The sequence below is a fragment of the Manihot esculenta genome, chromosome 18, assembly GCF_001659605.2.
Source record: "Manihot esculenta cultivar AM560-2 chromosome 18, M.esculenta_v8, whole genome shotgun sequence".
NCBI classification, from domain to species: Eukaryota; Viridiplantae; Streptophyta; class Magnoliopsida; order Malpighiales; family Euphorbiaceae; genus Manihot; species Manihot esculenta.
In genome coordinates, this window is record NC_035178.2 from 8,222,650 (window position 1) to 8,240,327 (window position 17,678).

At 34.8% G+C, this 17,678-nt stretch overlaps 4 protein-coding genes across 7 annotated transcripts; 1 reads left to right on the forward strand and 3 right to left on the reverse strand.

Annotated features, from left to right (window-relative positions):
- Positions 1–3,839: 3,839 nt before the first annotated feature.
- On the reverse strand, positions 3,840–8,638 carry LOC110606186. Of its 3 annotated transcripts, XM_043953232.1 has the most exons (7): positions 8,485–8,501; positions 8,197–8,265; positions 5,922–6,007; positions 4,681–5,556; positions 4,372–4,593; positions 4,154–4,278; positions 3,840–4,057 (listed from the first exon to the last, which is right to left on the reverse strand). In XM_043953232.1, the coding sequence occupies exons 2-7, from the start codon at positions 8,197–8,199 to the stop codon at positions 3,885–3,887; spliced, it is 1,485 nt and encodes a 494-aa protein (XP_043809167.1). In that variant the 5' UTR covers positions 8,200–8,265; positions 8,485–8,501; the 3' UTR covers positions 3,840–3,884. The 3 variants fall into 3 exon arrangements, with proteins under 3 accessions (XP_043809167.1, XP_043809166.1, XP_043809165.1); XM_043953231.1 differs by having other exon boundaries at positions 8,197–8,638; XM_043953230.1 differs by lacking the exons at positions 8,197–8,265; positions 8,485–8,501 and adding an exon at positions 6,395–8,182.
- Positions 8,639–9,167: 529 nt separating this feature from the next.
- LOC110606001 (L-type lectin-domain containing receptor kinase S.6) lies at positions 9,168–11,334 on the reverse strand. The gene has a single exon (XM_021744706.2). The coding sequence runs from the start codon at positions 11,332–11,334 to the stop codon at positions 9,271–9,273; it is 2,064 nt and encodes a 687-aa protein (XP_021600398.2). The 3' UTR covers positions 9,168–9,270.
- A 286-nt stretch (positions 11,335–11,620) lies between these two features.
- Positions 11,621–13,908, forward strand: LOC110606003 (protein MITOFERRINLIKE 1, chloroplastic). Of its 2 annotated transcripts, none has more exons than XM_021744709.2 (2): positions 11,621–12,860; positions 13,505–13,908. In XM_021744709.2, exon 1 carries the CDS (start codon positions 11,621–11,623, stop codon positions 12,821–12,823), a length of 1,203 nt encoding a protein of 400 aa, XP_021600401.2. In that variant the 3' UTR covers positions 12,824–12,860; positions 13,505–13,908. The 2 variants fall into 2 exon arrangements, with proteins under 2 accessions (XP_021600401.2, XP_021600403.2); XM_021744711.2 differs by having other exon boundaries at positions 13,533–13,908.
- A 1,276-nt stretch (positions 13,909–15,184) lies between these two features.
- On the reverse strand, positions 15,185–16,602 carry LOC110606002 (U-box domain-containing protein 28). The gene has a single exon (XM_021744708.2). The coding sequence runs from the start codon at positions 16,542–16,544 to the stop codon at positions 15,312–15,314; it is 1,233 nt and encodes a 410-aa protein (XP_021600400.2). The 5' UTR covers positions 16,545–16,602; the 3' UTR covers positions 15,185–15,311.
- Positions 16,603–17,678: the final 1,076 nt, after the last annotated feature.

Consider the following 17,678-nt stretch of genomic DNA (forward strand, 5'->3'; position numbering starts at 1 on the left):
TCACAGCCAAGTTCTACTCCATTCTTCCTAATTAATCCTTCCAATAATAATAATTTTTTTTTAAAAAAATTCAATTAGAAATTAGCAGACATAAATCTAAATTATAATTTATGTTTGGTCAAAAATTATAATAACGAATTATAAACATGTTCACACAGGAAATCAACATAAATTAACAATTTAAAAAAAATTTGTGGATTTGGATCTCTCGACTTCAGCATTCCAAAGATGGGTGGCAGGTTAAACTTTGTTTTCCTTTTACATATGTAAGAAAGTTGATTTTAATTTCTTTATTTTTCTTTTAGCATTTTAATATTTTACTACTAAATAATATTAAGAGAAATTTACAATTTAGTCATTAAATATTATCATTATTAATAAGTCAGTTCTTACATTTTTAGAAACCTATTAAAACGACTTTATATTTTCTCACCATCAATAAAATAGTCATTTCGTTTATTTTTACCGTTAAGAATATAATAAAATACTAAATTACCTCCCTTCTTTTCTTCCTTCTCTGTCTTCTTCTTCTTCTTTTTCTTCATCGATTCTTCCTTTTATTCTTTTTCTTTGATTCTTCTTTTTATTTTTTTGTTTTTTAAATTTTTTTTATTTTTCTTCTTCTTCTCTTTTTCTTATTTATCAATCATCATCTTCTTCTCCTCCTTCTTTTTCTTCTTTTTCTTCGTTATCATCATTTTCTTCTTTTTTCTCTTTTTGAGAGGAGGAGGGACTATTTCATTGACGGAAAGAAATAATAAGAACGTTTTAAAAGATATCAGAAAAAATAAGGACATTTTAATAAATTTTTAAAAATGTAGGGACTAACTTATTAATAATAGCAATATACAAAGTCTAAAAAAGAGATTTTATTTGAGGATACAATTAAATTTTAAAAATTTTCGCTCTCATTCTTTATTTATTTTTAATTGAAAAAAGCACGGAAATACCATTTTATTTACGTGAGAAAATATAAGAACGTTTTAATAAATTTTAAAAAATATAGGGATTAACTAGTTAATGATGGTAATACTTAGAAACTAAATTGTAAATCTTTCTAATATTAATTAGAGATGAAGCGATGGAGACAATTTTCTTTCAGCAATTTAATATTGTAGGACTACAAATTAATAAATTTAAATAAAGAAGGTCAGAAATGTAAAAAGAAATTAAAAGTAGAAAGTCTTGCCGTGATTTTAATAATAAATAGTATTATTATTTTTAATTAATTAAATGTATAAGAATTTTTTTTTTCCAAAGAAGAAAAATACAGAATAGGAATAGATACATGCATCAATCTTTAATTAAACCTTAAATTTTATTATATGAATGTGACACAAGCTCTTCCAAGTTGACTAAGCAAATCCTTGATTTGCCTCAGTATGCCATCTAAAAAGACAAAGGATTATTCCTCTGGAGTTTGAAAGATGCATTTCTTTTGGGATCCATTAAAGTCAGAGAAAAAAAAAAAAAGAAAAAGAAAAAGAAAGCTCCAATGAATCTTTTATATCCATTGGAGTGGTTAAATAAGAACAGTCTGAGGAAGAAAAACATGGCCATAAAAGATCAAATTGGCATTATTTTATTAATAAATCTGTCAAAAAGTATATTAATTATTGGAATTTAAGGTTAGATTTTGTTTTTTGTTATGACATTAACATACTGAAAAAGTATTTAATTAGACTTATCAAATAATTATTATTTATTATAAAAATATAAATTGATAAATGATTTATAATTTTATTATCTGTATTTTAAATAGTTGATAAGGGATAATAATTTACTTTAATAATTATTTTTTTATAATTTAATCAATAAATTTTATTATATTAATTATCCAAAAGCTATGTCAGCCTGACGAGCATTAAATTATTAAGTAAATATGTTTATAACAATATATTTCCAAGGACTTTGTCTCTTTTATGTGGTGGAATTTGTCAATTAGACTTGGTTTTCGAACAGTAAATAATTGATTTTTATTTTTGCTGACTAAGAAATTAAGAGTGTATTTACTACTTTATTCCTCTCCAAAGAATGCTTCATTTTTTATTTTTAAAAATCATTATTTTATATTTATTTTCAGAAATATATATTTTTATTTTTTATATATAAATATAAATATAAATATCGATATATTATGTCAACTTATTAAAATAATCAATTTTGAGTATTTATTAACTTAATTCGGTGGTAAAATACATTTAAAATTTTACTGATAAAAAAAAATTTAATAATTAATAAATATAAATATAAATATAAATATTTAATTTAAATCGAACCGTAATGAAGTCATGTAATAAAATCTGTTGGGCATCTCAAGTTCAGGCTTATCCAGTTGCATCATCATCATCTGACTTTTCTTTAGCCATGTGCTCCAAATATTTTTCTTCTTTACGTCTAGAATCCATGTTACCAGTTGAGGAGTGAAAAAGAAAATAACAATGCCTCATCCTTTTTCTCACAATTTTTTTTTCTGTGCAATAATAGCCCAATTTTTATTAAAAGATTATGTAAATTTCGTTTATTTACAGAAAATAATTTTATATTTAAAAAATATTTTTTTATATTATTTAATTTTAATTTAAAAAATAAAATTTATTAATAAATTTACATATGAAAATCTTAATAAAGCAATTCCTAATTTACAATAAAGCAAGCTTATTTACTAAGTTAATTGAATTCTTACACAACTAGGAATAATTTCTATTTTTAAAAAAATATATATTTTACTAAATATTACATTATATAATATATCAGAATTATAATTATAATTATAATTTATTACTTAATAGATTAAAAAGACGGCACTCAATAGGAGGGTGAGCCTGCCACGGCTTAGCCGGTGGAGAGCAAAGCTGTTTAAATTTGACATAGCTACCTTTATTCTCTTGAAAAAGTCAATGAGAGAAAGTAAAATTTTATAAGATAAGCATTTTTATGATTTTTATATTTTAATAAATTTTAATTATTTGAAAAGAAAATGAAGGCTTTTGAAAGTTTTAATAGTAAATTTTTTCATTCATAACTTTTAAAAATCTTACTTTAAAAAAATTTTCATTCTCTCTCAGGTTGAAGAAAGGAAAAATTCTTATCTTACAAAACTTTCTCCCAGACATGTAAAAAAGATTTTACTCTGAAAAAAAATTATTAAGAGTAAGACAATAAAGTATACCTCAGTAAAATAAAGAAAAATTTATTATTTAATTTCTATTATATAAATAAATTTATTAATCAGTTTTTCAATTTTTTAAAATATATTAAAACATTTTAAATATTTTAAAAAATTGGTTAATTAATTATTTTATCTATTTTATCATATTTGATTTTTATAATTTAAAAGAATTATTAATTAATTTTTTAATTTTATAAAAATTTTTTACAATATATAACTGTTAAAATTAAAAAAAATTAATTAATAAAGTTTTTAAAATATTAAATATTTTAATATATTTTTAAAATTGAAAGATCGATTAGTAAATTTTTTTATATTATAGAAACTGATTAACAATTTTTCTTAAAATAAAGCCATTAAGCAATGAAAAAAAAGGATTTGAAGAATGTGCTGCCTGAAACTCGGCAACACGATTATTGTAAATCAGCAGAATCATATTTCATCCCAGCAACTGTCAATTTCCTGTTTCATTAATCGTCTCTTTTTCCAATATTTTTGCCATTTAAAACCTAAAAAAGAGACCATAGAAACCAGTTTTCCACTAAAAGCATACTGCTTCAAATGCGTAGCTGTGTGTTCCACCGACATTGTGATGTGGATACGAGGCAACGCCGCTCGTCTGGAAATTGGCATTTGCAAAAACAAAGATACAGCTCTACCTATACGCATTTTATTAACACACAGCTCATTGCATTGATGAATTAAGTGTGAATTACATTGAGCCACAACCATAACTACCATCGCTTAAAGGACTAACAGGACTCCGTCTATCCCATGCTAAGGCCTTCATGGGGCCTTTCTCCTCTCCAGAGATTGCATTAACCGCTGCCTTTGAAGTCTGCTTCCCCTTGAATACTCCCCACAAATAAAATTTTGCCTGGAATCCTGCAAATCAATTTAAAGACGAGGACAATTAAAAGCACGATCTTTAAAACCTCCGGAGGTGAAATAGCTTTTCAACAGATAAGTATTTGGCCTTACTCCAAAACTCCATTGGCAGTATTCTTGAAGTGAAAATCAGTAATTCTGCATTTTGAACATCCACTCTCATGGCCAGTTCTTTGCTGATCATGTCGTTCACTAGACTGTCGAAAACCTTTTCATTCCTAATATAACAGAAGAAAAATCTTTAGAAGAAACTGACTGAGAAATCATGATAATGAGAGAGAAATCAAATTCATATTCGTTGAAAGCACTACCTTTCACTGTCTGGAAAAAAATAAAGAGCAATGCTATTATCATTTGGCCCTGACTTTGCAAAACCCTTAGGCCAGACAGCAGCTCTAGGAAGTAATTCAGGGGAAAGCAATGCTGGTAATGATTTTGCTTCCTCAATAACTTTAGCGCATGCTATGCTAGATACATGAGCAACAAGTCCACTCACTGTGCCAAATTTTTTTTCCACAAGGCTCAAGCTTCCCCTGTTAACCAAAGAAAGCAACTCTCATATATCAAATAGTAATTTATCAAAATGCTAAAACAGAGATGAGGGGGAAAATAATTTTCACCTCCAAATAGGATCCTTAATCGGCTGTGCATGTACTACAATGTTTGGGCTGTAAGAAACCACCAGCTGACGGTCATTAGTGATGCAAGGTTCAGCCTCTTCACAGGAGCTGCCTTCATCCAAATTGTTCTGTCTTCCAAGTATGCAATTGTTTTCTCCATCCTTTAAGGGATCCACATCAAGAGGGTGACTATCACATCTATCCAATCGAGTGTTCTTGGTTTCAGGGGATTCACTCCCTTCATTGAAGCCACTCCCATTCAGTCTTGCAGCCTCTTCACTGAAGCACTCCTCATGCAGACCATTCCATCTTCCAACTTTCTGATCTATCTCCACATGCTCAGAACAAATCACTTCCAAGGGTATAGCCACTGGAGAGTTCTGTGTTTTAAGACGCTCTGCTTCTTCATGGAAGTTGCCCTCATTGGGATGATGTTGTCTTCCATGCCTATCATCTTTCTTTCCATCCTTACGGCAATTCATCTCTAGCAGTTGACAGTCATGGACATCCAGCTGAGAGCTTTCACTTCCATGAGATTCAACCACTTCATCAAAGCCAGACTCATCCATTCTATTTTGTCTTACAATCTCCTGATCTTTCTCACTGTTCTCCTCTCTTACAATCTCCTGATCTTTCTCATCCAAAACCCTTGACTTGGTCAAAGTGCAAGGATAGACTTTTCTCTTAGATTTCTTTTTCCATTTATGAACACGATTCCTCTTCTTCACTTTAACACTTCCAAAATTTCCCGAGTCATTTTCCCTGTCCCGGCTAAATTTGCCAAGGAAGGATGATTTTTCGACCTCTGGTCCACAATCCTCACATAACCATACCACATATTCATCAAAAGTTGCCGGCAATACATGTAAGCAATAACTGAAGAACATAAAGAACAAATAAAGGGTCAGACACCAATTTACCGTAGCAAAAAACCAAATAGTTATCTCACATAAAATGACACCTTAAAGAAAATTAATACTGCCCCTCACTTTCTCCCTCCTCTACGCCCTCACTCAAACTTAATTGTTAAAGTTTCTTGCAGCATTGAGATTGAGTCTATCAAACATATGTATAGAAAAGAATATAGGAGACCAAGTATTGATGCCTCTGCACTGTTTTTTTATGCTGTTATCTTTAAGATATCTAAAGCTATTATTTCATCCCAATGTGAAACCTATTTGGCAAGCATTACAGTTCTACTAATACCACAAACAGATCAAATGGAAAACAGTCCCACTTACCGATGCACAGCATAAGCCTGGCATTCCTGACAAAAAATCAAAGCCTCAGGGAAGCCTCCATCACCACAAGTCTGACAAGGAGTTGCCTGAAAAAAAAAAAAAAAAGAGTTACTGCAGATTTTTTTTTGGGAAAAAATATAAGTAAATGGACGGACATTTTGCTAGTAAAATGAAATGGCAACCAAAATCAAGCAAAAGCGTCACGAGTATAAATCATTTATCTGCTGTAGTATTTAGGAAGATAAGTTAGTCTAAAAGAGCTTGCTTGAGGGTAAAGCATGTCATCTGACAGACAAAAACATGCTAGTAAGGCAAACCGCCCATTAATATGGTTAATATGAACTCATTCATAGCCATTTCACACCAAGATTAATGGTCCTTTTTACTCTGAAATGAATTGAACATAGAGACATGAGCTTGCCAGTGTTATTAAATGCCATGAAAGGGGAGAGGTGAAGGCACCATCCCCTCACCTTGCCTAGCACTAGCGAAGGAGCCATTCAAAGAGGCGCTGTGCCAGGCACCAGGACACAAGGCACCATCTCCCTGCAGAAATATTAACATTTTAAAAAAAATGTTTTGAACACCAAAATACAAACAATAGCCTCTTCCAAACTCTCTCAGACACCAGCCACCAGCCAAAGAAAATACCCTCTCATAACAGAGGCCAAGTAAGTCTCTTTTCCCCAACTTTCTCTAATATTCTCCTTCTTCTCTTTTCTTCCTCTCTTTTCTTCCTGACACAGCAGCAGAGCAGAATTGTTTTATTTTCCAATTTTCTCTCTTTTTCTATTCACCTCCTCTTCTTCTCTCATCTACTTGTCTTCTTCCATTCCAAAATGGCACTACGGCACACAGCAGCTGCTATTCTATATAACACCAGCATCTTTTCTTTTCTTTATAATTTCTTCTTCATCTTCTCTATTGCAATTATAGATGGGTATTGTTTTTATTGCCTTCTTTAGATTGTTGTAGTCTTGTATATGTTATAAAACTAGTTAAAAGTATAATATGTTAAAAGTGTGTGTGTATAATTTTGGCTATGATGCCTCATTTCAAAAAGGCCCTTAATTTGCATCTCACCTCTTGCCTAAGGTCAAGGAATACCTATTGTTTTAGTGTCGCCTCTCACCTTGATAATACTAAAGCTTGGTCATAAGACAATTTCATTATAAAATTTCAAACATTCTTCATTCCTTGAATGAAACATTCTTGGATTCTTTTCCTTGCAAGAATTTTGTAAAAGCCTCCAAGGACTCCAACACCTGTTCACTGAACTACAGGCATGGCCCTTAGTTTTTTTATGCCTTCTGTTATGCACATATTGGCAGCCAATAATAACTGTCCCCCATTCACCAAATTTTTCCACTGCCATCCTAATAAAAGACGATGATACGGGCACAGTAGGACAACCCAAACTCCTTCCAATCTTCCACTAGAACAAGCTACAAATACCACAATATCTCATAAGAATACTTAAACCCATGATTCCAAATGAGAACCAAGAAAATCATGCCATTCCATTACAGCATATTGTTTATTTTGTAGACTCTAGAAAACTATCTACTATCTTAACAAGCTAACACCTTAGCCTCACTAGACAAACCACAAGAACCAGACTAACATCATAAATTAAAGAAATTCATCTGGGAACCTCAAAACCTTCTAAAGAACATCGAAACAGCATACTTCTAAAATGCATAGATATTATTGCAAGTCAGGTAAAAAATATTCAATACACTCACACTCCTATATATGTATCTTAGAGGCTACAAGTCCGAATGTTCAATTTTATATCTAAAAACTTTTAAATGCACCACCTTGTCAGACATATAGAAGAGAACACTCTATTATCAAATCTACAAGGTAGTCAAAAATTTATCTCACTTTCAGAACCTTTTAACCAAGATGGAGAAATTTCTGAACAGCAGCACTGAAACCTACAATATGGCCTTGACATGCAACCAATCAAACAAAATTCAAAGGAGAGAATTCCCAGAATTCACTCCAACATTAGCCATAAACCCTCATTTAAACTCTAGTCACATTATAATCTACTCTATACTCAATGCTTTGCTCTTCGACAAAGAAAATGCTTTGCTCCAATTACGTATTGAGGGGAACGTAATTACAAAATCTACCTAACGACGAAATTAAATCAGCGAAATACTTTGCTCATCACCAAATTTTACCAATCCATGACACTGAGACACTCAAAACTCATTGATAAAAAAAGGGACTTCAATCTACAAGATAAGTGAAAAGGGGAACTCACCATAGAGAAAAGGAAGTAAAGTGCCTAGCATAAATCCAGCGAAAGGTCTCGAGAGAGTGGGAAGAGAACCCAGAAAGCAAAACGACACCAATTGAACTTATTTAAGGATTTCAGTTCATCAATATTGACCACGAAAACCTAATTATGGCATCCCAGAGTGATCAGTTCACCCCAAATAAAAAAAAAAAGAAATCTTCAGAGAAATCAGAGTACTTCTTAGTTACGAATGAGAATCTCTAAATTCAATACGAGAGGGATTTGTTTACTAATTTAGGGTTTTTAAATTACCCAGTTTGGGTATTTTAATGTCAATTGGTTTTCCTTTTCCGGCGAAGAATGATAAGGAAGAGAAGAGGACGGCTTGATTTCTTGAGGCGGTAGAGTTAAATGCGGAAACAGCGCGTGAGATCGTGGCCAATGATGGAAGACAGATTGGCGAATGGGGGATGCGAGCAATCCATGATTTTATACAGGCAACAAAAAAAAACAAAAGAGGTAAGCCTCATGCAGAAATAGCAATGTCATTTGGATATATTAAATTTTAAAAAAGAATTGTAATATTCTCTAATTTATATATTTAAACATATTTATAATAATAATAATAATTTCAATAAATAAAATCTTAGCGTTTTATTATTTAATTTTTTTCACAATCAGTGATGTTTAGTAAATTTTTAAAATTTTATTTTAAATATATAATTTTTTATGTGCACGCAATAAAAAAACATATGGATATATTATATCTCTATAGTAAAAATAACTTAAAACATTAAAAAAAAACAATGAAAAATAATTGTTATGAGCATGTAAAATGTAAAATGCATTTTTCCTCTTTTGAAATTAAGAATTTTAATTTAATTGATTTTTTAGAATAATTTTTTATTTAAAATGAGAGAATTCTTGTAAGAATTTCTCTCCTCTCCATTTTCCCCATCCAATCAAAGGATTTGCTTCGAACTCGGAACTCATTTAAAGAATTTCAATATCATTGGAAGAAAACTCATTGAAATTTATTTTTAGTAATCATAGTTTTAAAAAAAAAATTATTGAGAGTTAATCAAATACATTTCTCTGTTAATCCCAGCCAAAATGGCTCCTAGGTGTCATCCACGACATATCATCAGTACCAGGACTATAATCTCCTGCAAGAATAGCTCTTCCTTGAGAATCCTCTGACCAAATATAACGAAACTCCATTTTTGGTTTTCTCGCCGGCAGAAGAGGAGCCGGTGCCTCTCCTATCAGAATCTTTGCCGCCCTCTTAACTGTCGGCCTATACTCATGACTCGGGTGCACACAGTGAAGTCCCATCATCATCATCCTCTCCATCTCCACTTCATTAAACTTGCCTTTCAATTTTCTATCAGCAGCCTCAATCAGTTTCCCTTTCTCCCAAAACCTCCATAGCCAATCAACAAGCACTGTACCATCGTCTTCTACAGGCCTTCTTCCTGTCGCCAACTCTAGCACCACCACGCCGAAGCTGTAAACGTCGGTCTTTACTGACGGAACGCCGGAGTAGACGTACTCCGGTGCAAGATACCCCATTGTCCCTGCTGGTATTGTCGCTTCTCTTGTCTTTGTGCTGTGTTCGTATGCTTCTGCTAAGCCGAAATCTCCAAGTTTTGCGTTGAATTCTTCATCAAGCATTATGTTGCAGGACTTTACGTCTCTGTGAATTATCTGTCGTTCACATTCATCGTGAAGATATGAAAGAGCAGAAGCAACTCCAAGAGCTATGTTTAATCTTTGCTTCAATGAAAGGCAAAGTGTAGAACCAGTAGTGTTGTAAAGGAGTTTGTCTAGGCTTCCATTGGGCAAGTACTCGTAAACTAGGATTAATTCTACTCCCTCGCAGCACCATCCTTGAAGTTGAACCAAGTTGCTGTGTCTCAAGAAACCCACCATTGTTGCAAACTCAGTGATGAATGGATTGCGACAACAGTCGATCTCTCCTTTGTTAAATCTTTTAACAGCCACTACTCCTACGGATGGAAGAAACCCTTTATAAACTGTAGCTGAAGCTCCTTCGCCGACGACTCTGCTTCGATGAAACCCCAAAGTAGCTGACTTTATCTCTGAAATTGAGAATCTTATTGGCCCTCTGTGGCCTCTGAGGATTTGGAACTTTTTTCTTCTTCTATCAAAACCCCTCTTTTTCCTTATAACAAAGAAAATTATTGCGGCCATGGAGAAGATGAAAGCAGCTAAACCACCCAGTCCCAAAGAAATCTCTCGCATCTTGGTTCTCCTCTTGTGAAGATCACTAGGGAAGTTGTTGCCATTGACGCCGGTATCCTCAGGATAGCACATTAAACAGTCCCCTCCTCCAGTTGCATCCGTCGGAGACCCATAAGTTTTAAATCGCCAATGATCAACAATGTGCATGGCTGAGCCTTGCCCATTTGAAGCCGTGAAACCAACATGCATATATTCTTTGAAATACATGGAGAGATCAACCTCTGCTTCAAGAACAGGATTTGAAGGCCTAATTTGTGAGTGACTGACCCACACCTGAATCAATTTAGTGGCATCTGTGTATTCAATCCAAGCAGTTATCTGCCTTCCACTTTTCATATCAATCCCTTCTGAAACAGCATCAACTGAAGCTAAAGATACAGGCGTATTGACATCAATTCCAATGTGATTACTGCTGATATCAGAAAGGGAAAGATCAGAACTTGTATCAAATTCCACTGCTATGAACGAATCTTGAGGGTCTAATCCCGGTCCTGGAAGACCCATGTAGCCATTAGAGAGACTGAAAGATTCGGCATTAGAGGTAATCAGGAACGCCAGACCTTCACCAAATGGACACAGTGGAGATGGGATTATGGAGAAGGAGAAACGGCAAAAGAAAGATGCAGTCGTATTGGTTGTGGGATCAAAAAACCGAATTGGGTATAGATAAAGAGCTCTGCCAACCCCAGAATAAGAAGAAGAAGATGAAGCAGAGGAGGAAGGTGGGTGGAAGCAACCATGTTCTTGAGTGAGACTAATGGCGTTGTTTCTAAAGTGTGCATCGCCATAGAGAGTGACATTGTTTACAGGCACGAAAAGGATGGAAAATGAGGAGGAATTGAAGTTAAAGAAGAGAAAGAAATGAACCAAGAAGATGAGAGAAGTATAAAAATGCATTGCAATCAAGGAAAAAGATGGAATCTTGATTGCAGAAATATGGGCAGTTGAGTTCTTGAGAGGGTAGCAGATTCTTTTTTGAGAGGAAAATGGGAGTTAGCGGACCTCGTATTAGCAGTCACTGGGCCTACAAGCCTTATATCTGAGCCTTCCGTTCATGAAACGACGTCGTTTGTCTCGACTGTAACGTATCGTTTAAGGTTTCTCGAGAACCTCGGAGTCCAAAGCCTTGGATGAATCAGGGAACAGTGAGGGAACTGTAAGAAGGTTTCTCTGTAATATATCAATGGAGGCGAATCTCTGTGCATCGCTAGGTCTCCCATCTCCAGATCCTCGAAATCAATACCAACCACTAATCCAAACTGAATTCACCAATCTCTTCACTCATTTCTCCTCTCCTTTATTAACTAAAACCCTGCAAAATCCCGTTAAGAAACACAACAGACCCATCACCAAATCCCTTCCCTTTGCTTCAAATTCTATCTCCTCTAACCCCAAAACCACGCCCAATTTCTCGAAATGGCTCGAACCCACTTCAAGAAACAACCCCAAAGTCCAATCCCTCATGAAGAACCTCTCAGTCTTTGAGCGAGCTCTCATTGGAGCTGGAGGTGGTGGCCTAGCCGGTGCATTTACTTATGTGTGCCTGCACCCGCTTGATACCATCAAAACAAAGATGCAAACTAAGGGTGCCTCTCAGATTTATAGCAGCACACTTGATGCTGTAGTCAAGACATTTCAAGCGAATGGCATTTTGGGATTCTATAGCGGCGTATCTGCGGTTATTGTGGGTTCTACAGCTTCTTCAGCTGTGTATTTTGGGACTTGTGAATTTGGGAAATCGATTTTGTCCAAATTGGAGAAATTCCCATCTGTGCTCATACCTCCTACTGCCGGTGCAATGGGAAATATCGTGTCCTCAGCGATTATGGTACCCAAAGAATTAATCACACAGCGAATGCAAGCTGGTGCTAAGGGAAGATCATGGGAGGTATTGTTGAAAATATTGGAGAAAGATGGCATTTTGGGTCTTTATGCTGGGTATTCTGCAACTTTGTTAAGAAATTTACCTGCTGGTGTGTTAAGTTATTCTTCATTCGAGTATTTAAAGGCTGCAGTGTTGAGTAGAACTAATAAGAGTCATTTGGAGCCTATTGAGAGTGTGTGTTGTGGTGCATTGGCTGGGGCAATCTCAGCATCTATAACGACACCGCTTGATGTGATTAAGACAAGGTTGATGACGCAGGTGAATAAGGAGGTGGTGGATAAGGTCGCAGCTGCAATGTATAGTGGGGTTTCTGCTACTGTGAACCAGATTCTGAAGGAAGAAGGATGGATTGGATTTACCAGGGGAATGGGTCCTAGAGTGGTTCATAGTGCATGTTTTTCAGCGTTGGGGTACTTTGCATTTGAAACAGCTAGGCTTGCTATTTTGCATCGGTATTTGAAGCATAAAGAGTTGCGTGAAATGGATGTTGCTCCTGCGTGATTAATGGCTATAAGTGGAGTGTCAGGTCTCGTTATCGGTGACAACTCTTATCCTTTCTATTTTCTCTTTTCTTTTTCATTTTTCCTTGTATCTGATTGTCGTTTCTCTATATGTAAACGATTTGGCTTTAGAAACATCGAGTTACGCTGTTTTTTGACATAGTCTTATCTTCTCCTTACATATACATGATTTAATAAACATTATAACCACTAGCTTTTTAATCCCAATAGTTTTTACTTGGCAAGTTTAAATTTGTTGTCATTTTGAGAATACAGCTAAAAAAGCAACTGCTTCTATCAGCTACTTCTTCTACAGTAGTTCTGCTATTAATAACAGAAAGCAGGTTACACTAGCAGAAGGCGGAATAAGCAAGTTCACCAAAACTAAGTCTGAAGTTTTTGCTTGATTAATTGCTTTGGAAATCAGGCTAGTGTGCCTATTTTTTTGGTGTGCTATTTGAATGATTCTGTTGAGCATGAGTTGCATAATAATGCAACTGAATTTGATAACAGCGGCAAGTTGTTTTCATATGGAGATATCTTTGTTTTAAAAAAAGTCATTTTATTTTGCTTGCACTGTGTTTTAATGAGAGCTACTGCACCTAAAGTCTTATAATACTTGTGATAATTGATGGTTTAAATATGTGCTGCAAGTCACAAGTGACTATGAATTTGATTGTAGTGCTTTTCCTTTGGGGACATGCTCCCAGTACACAAGGACTACTGCATTGCTGGACCTGGGGAAGCTGTTTATGTGGTTTGAACTTGTGTTCCCTATATCTCTATTGAACAATCTTATCACCCTGCCAAGGCTTTGATGGACATGGAAGAAATTTAGTCTATTATTATTGTTATTATTTATATAAATGTATAGCTGATAAACACTAGAAGTTCTACTTACTGTATCCTCTGTTTTGTATCAGAGGAAATATAGTGCATTCAATCTTTAATGTGGTGAATCCCACATAATACTTACCATGCAGACAGATTTCCAATCCAGCCTATCAAACTTTAGGTTCCTGAGGTTCACTGCTTTGCTGGTAAAGGCATATTAAACAGTATTGCATCTATGTAAGGAATTTTCTACAGGCAAAGAATTCCCTGATACTGGGGCATTTTTGGAAGTAATAAGCATTGACCTATAAAATATGTGCTCTAGGTGATGGAAGATAAATTGAATGGAGGAGTGTGCATGAGAATGGAGAATAGAAGAGCAAGTTTAAACGGAAAATAAGTTCTGCTAGACAATCAAATTTAGGAATAAATTGTTATCGGCTTTTCTCTAATGCTCAATTTGTTTTGTGTTGGAGCAATACTGACTTCTACTGTGTGCTATAATTCTTTATGAAGTGCAATGGATATGAGAAACTTTGGAGTATCAATTGGTTACTGTTAGATGTTTATCATCTACTGAAATCTATCATCCATCTTGTATTAAGATGGCGTGTATAATGATGAAAAGAAAATTTTCACAAATCTGTAGTGAACTACTGTGTTCTTGACAGGAGAACAAGCTCTCTGAAGTTTGCATTGTTTGACTTAGAAAAATGCATCAAGTTTCGCATCATAAGTTTGAAAGTGAAGTCTGGTGCATTTATTGTGATTCTGTCATTTACATTTTCTGTCCTGTTATCCATTGAAATTTTGGATTTAGAAAATTTATATGCATCCAGTTGGAGTCCTAAAGCTGTGCTTGTGGAATGCTGAATTACTGGAGGGCAATACAGGCACAACCACAGGATTTTAGAAAACAAGGGAAAGGGAGCAAAACCTTCTGATATGGGTTGGCCTAGAAAGTAATTCCTTTTTGTAAGGACAGCAATTTTCGTTAATTTTTTAAATATTTAATCCTTTAAATATATTAATTCTACATCAGTAACACATATTTTGAATGCCTATATATGCAATTGTTGCTGTAGTTTGGACTTTAGGTAATGGACAGTCCGTCCAAAATTCTATGCAAATTGCTTTGGTGCTATTCTCCTCCCCTTATAATTGTCGAATTTTGACATTTGAAATTGCCCCACCTCTCTATAAAGTGCCACTTTATTTAGGATTTCCCATTGTTATCAAAGTATATACTTCTTCCCCTCACCCCACCACACACACTTCTCTGCTCCTTTTTCTATCAACCCAACCATATTCTTGCATTATTTTTGTCCTTCTCCGAGTTCTTCCCTTTTTTTAAAAAAAAAAAATTGCAACTTAAAAGCAAAAGAAAACTAATTCAATTGTTTTCGGAAAAGGAAATTCCCTGTCTCCCCTTCCCTTCTATCTCCCCCCAATGAAAGCTAAAGATAACAGTTTAAATTTCATTAGAAAAGTTGCATAAATCGGTTCTAATACTAAAAACAAAGATGTAAAGTTAGAAAAGAATTTCCATTCCTGTTTTTTTTTTCTTGTATGTATGTTAAGTGTCAACAAAATTCCCAATTCACATCCTCCCTAATATAATCAAAATCAAAAATCAACTACGGCACGTTACAGATCTAACAAGGCATGATATGTGTCGTTTTGGTCTCATAGCTCATCACCGCCCCACCATCCTTGCACCCAACTCTCAAAACCTTCACCAAATCCGCACACATCCTCCTCACATTCCCTTCCCCTTCACTCTGCATCACCACCAACAACTTTGTCAATCCATTGCTCCTCATCACCTTCTCCTGCACCTTCCCGTCCCTCAACGACCAGCACAAACTCCATAGCACCACTACGGCATCCTCCCTTGCCGTTTTTGGCAACTTCATTAATCTCTCTACTATACACTCCACGCATTTCGGGTCCTCGCTTATCGCATTTCGACCTTCCGTGCACGTCGAAACGATTGATAACAGTTTTAAGGACTTCTCTACGAGTGAAACGGCCACGTTTTTGTTGCAGAGGGTCTTGGATAGAACTTCAACGAGTTCATGCTGGATCAGCTGGTTCTTGATTGAGCGAGTTACGGTGAGAGAAATCAAGAGAGATAAAACTGAGTCGTGCAAGGCCGGATCGTTCTCTGTTTTGAGGAGATGGAAAAGAACTAGCATGAGATTTTGCGTTTCTGCAACCAAGCGTTTCGATTCGTTATTGATCGAAATTGACTCCAGAACTCTAACGGCTTGGATTTTGGATTTGGATTTTCCATTTTGGATAACGGAAAGAAACGAAGATAAGCAATTTTGATTGTTTTTGAAGAGTAATCTGTGTACGTTTTCCCTGATTCCATTTTGAAGCAAAATCAAATCCAAAATCCGAACAATCAACTCCAAAATCTGAATCTCTACTTCGTCTCTACTCAAAACAACGATAATCTCCTCTATAAGGCCATCAAAGCGGACAAAAAATACTCTATTGTCTTCAGAATATCTCAAGAACTCCACAATCTTCACCAGCGATTCGTGTTTTAACCTCTTAATATCCTCAATCCATATCCCAACTTGCTGGTCCGAGACCGTGGTGGCCGTTGGCGTAGAGTGGCCGGAGTCAGGGCGGCGAGTGGAGGATTGTGTCCAGAGGTTGATAAGTCGATGGAGAGTGAGATTGGGAACAAAGTCCTTGGTGGCCAGGACCTGCATGGTGGCGGGACAGGTGTCATGTCCGGTGTCTAGCCAGCGCTGGATACTGGAGCGATCATATGTGACTCCGGTGCAGAGACTTACAGGAGACTTCATTACGTCAAGAGATATGGGGCAGCGGAAGAGGTTGGGTACGGTTATGTACAGTTCGTTTCTGCCCATTTTTCCGTTTCTTCTTTGGTTCTCTCACAGACACAGAGAGAGAGAGAGAGAGACGTGTTTGCAGGAGCGGAGAGAGAATGAAGAAGTTGGGTTTTTGTAGGGAAGGAGTCAAAGGGGGTGACGTCGTTTTGAACGGGCAACTGGTGGTTTAGGTCGTTGGTCAAACGCGGGGTTTTGGAATTTAAAAAGTAAAATTATTAATTACTCCTCCTATTACAATAAAATTAACGACTTGAGTGTCATATTTTAGAATAATTAGTATATAAGAATTAAATTATTAATTTTAATATGAATACAATATTTCCAGTGAATATTTATTTTAATATAAATATTAAAATTTTAATATCACTTTAAATAAAAAAAGTGAATGTCAAGCTATTCATTTTAATGCCTATTGATATATATATAAATTAATAAAAAATGAAAATAATTATGTAACACAATCCGTAATCGATGTGCCATCCAACTCATGATCCTTAACAGAAATTACTTGGAAATGAATCAATTCAAATTCATAATTGCTGATGTCTTAGTTACACCTAATTTCTATATTATATTAGTTTTCCTTATTTTCCAAGTTTGCAACGGTCCATGGTGAACGTTTTCTTTTATTTTTCTTATGAACAAATTATGATTACAAAGGGGTGCCATATCCCTTTTAAGACAACACCCCATCCAAGAAAATTCTCTTGGCTGCATATGAACGAGATCTGCAAAATTTGAGCCAATTAGCAAACCAGACCAAAACTAAATATGCAGGCCAGTTTCAACACTCTAATTTCTTATTCTTTATTAAAAAAAAAGAGAACTAGTTAATTAGGTCATATCAAATGTGTCTTATATTAAAAAATAAATGAAGTCTACGATAGAAGTATTATAGTATTAGTAATATTATTTCTAAAAGCAAATGAGAGCAAGTTGATTCCACATATGAATGTGCTAATGGGCACAAAACTTTGAACTAAAGAAAAGAATACAGAAAACAAAGGCAAGTGTATGTGTGAAAGTTTGAATGTAATTAATGTGATCAACTAACAAGAAAATGCATACACGGCTAGACTTGTGACTTTCGTTTAGGGCCTTCTTCTTGAATATTGACTCTTGACTCAACTCGTCCTTTTTTAAAAAATTTTT

Bases quoted from the DNA above. Each gene is read 5' to 3' on its own strand.
- LOC110606186 (XM_043953230.1), bottom strand. From the start codon at position 6,421: ATGGCTCCTTCGCTAGTGCTAGGCAAG. The intron at 5,557-5,921 runs GTAAGTGGGACT...TATGTTCTTCAG, and splicing joins CAGGCTTATGCTGTGCATCG to TTATTGCTTACATGTATTGC. The intron at 4,279-4,371 runs GTAGTGCTTTCA...CTGTTATATTAG, and splicing joins TTTTTTCCAGACAGTGAAAG to GAATGAAAAGGTTTTCGACA.
- LOC110606001 (XM_021744706.2), bottom strand. From the start codon at position 11,334: ATGCATTTTTATACTTCTCTCATCTTCTTGGTTCATTTCTTTCTCTTC.
- LOC110606003 (XM_021744709.2), top strand. From the start codon at position 11,621: ATGGAGGCGAATCTCTGTGCATCGCTAGGTCTCCCATCTCCAGATCCT.
- LOC110606002 (XM_021744708.2), bottom strand. From the start codon at position 16,544: ATGGGCAGAAACGAACTGTACATAACCGTACCCAACCTCTTCCGCTGC.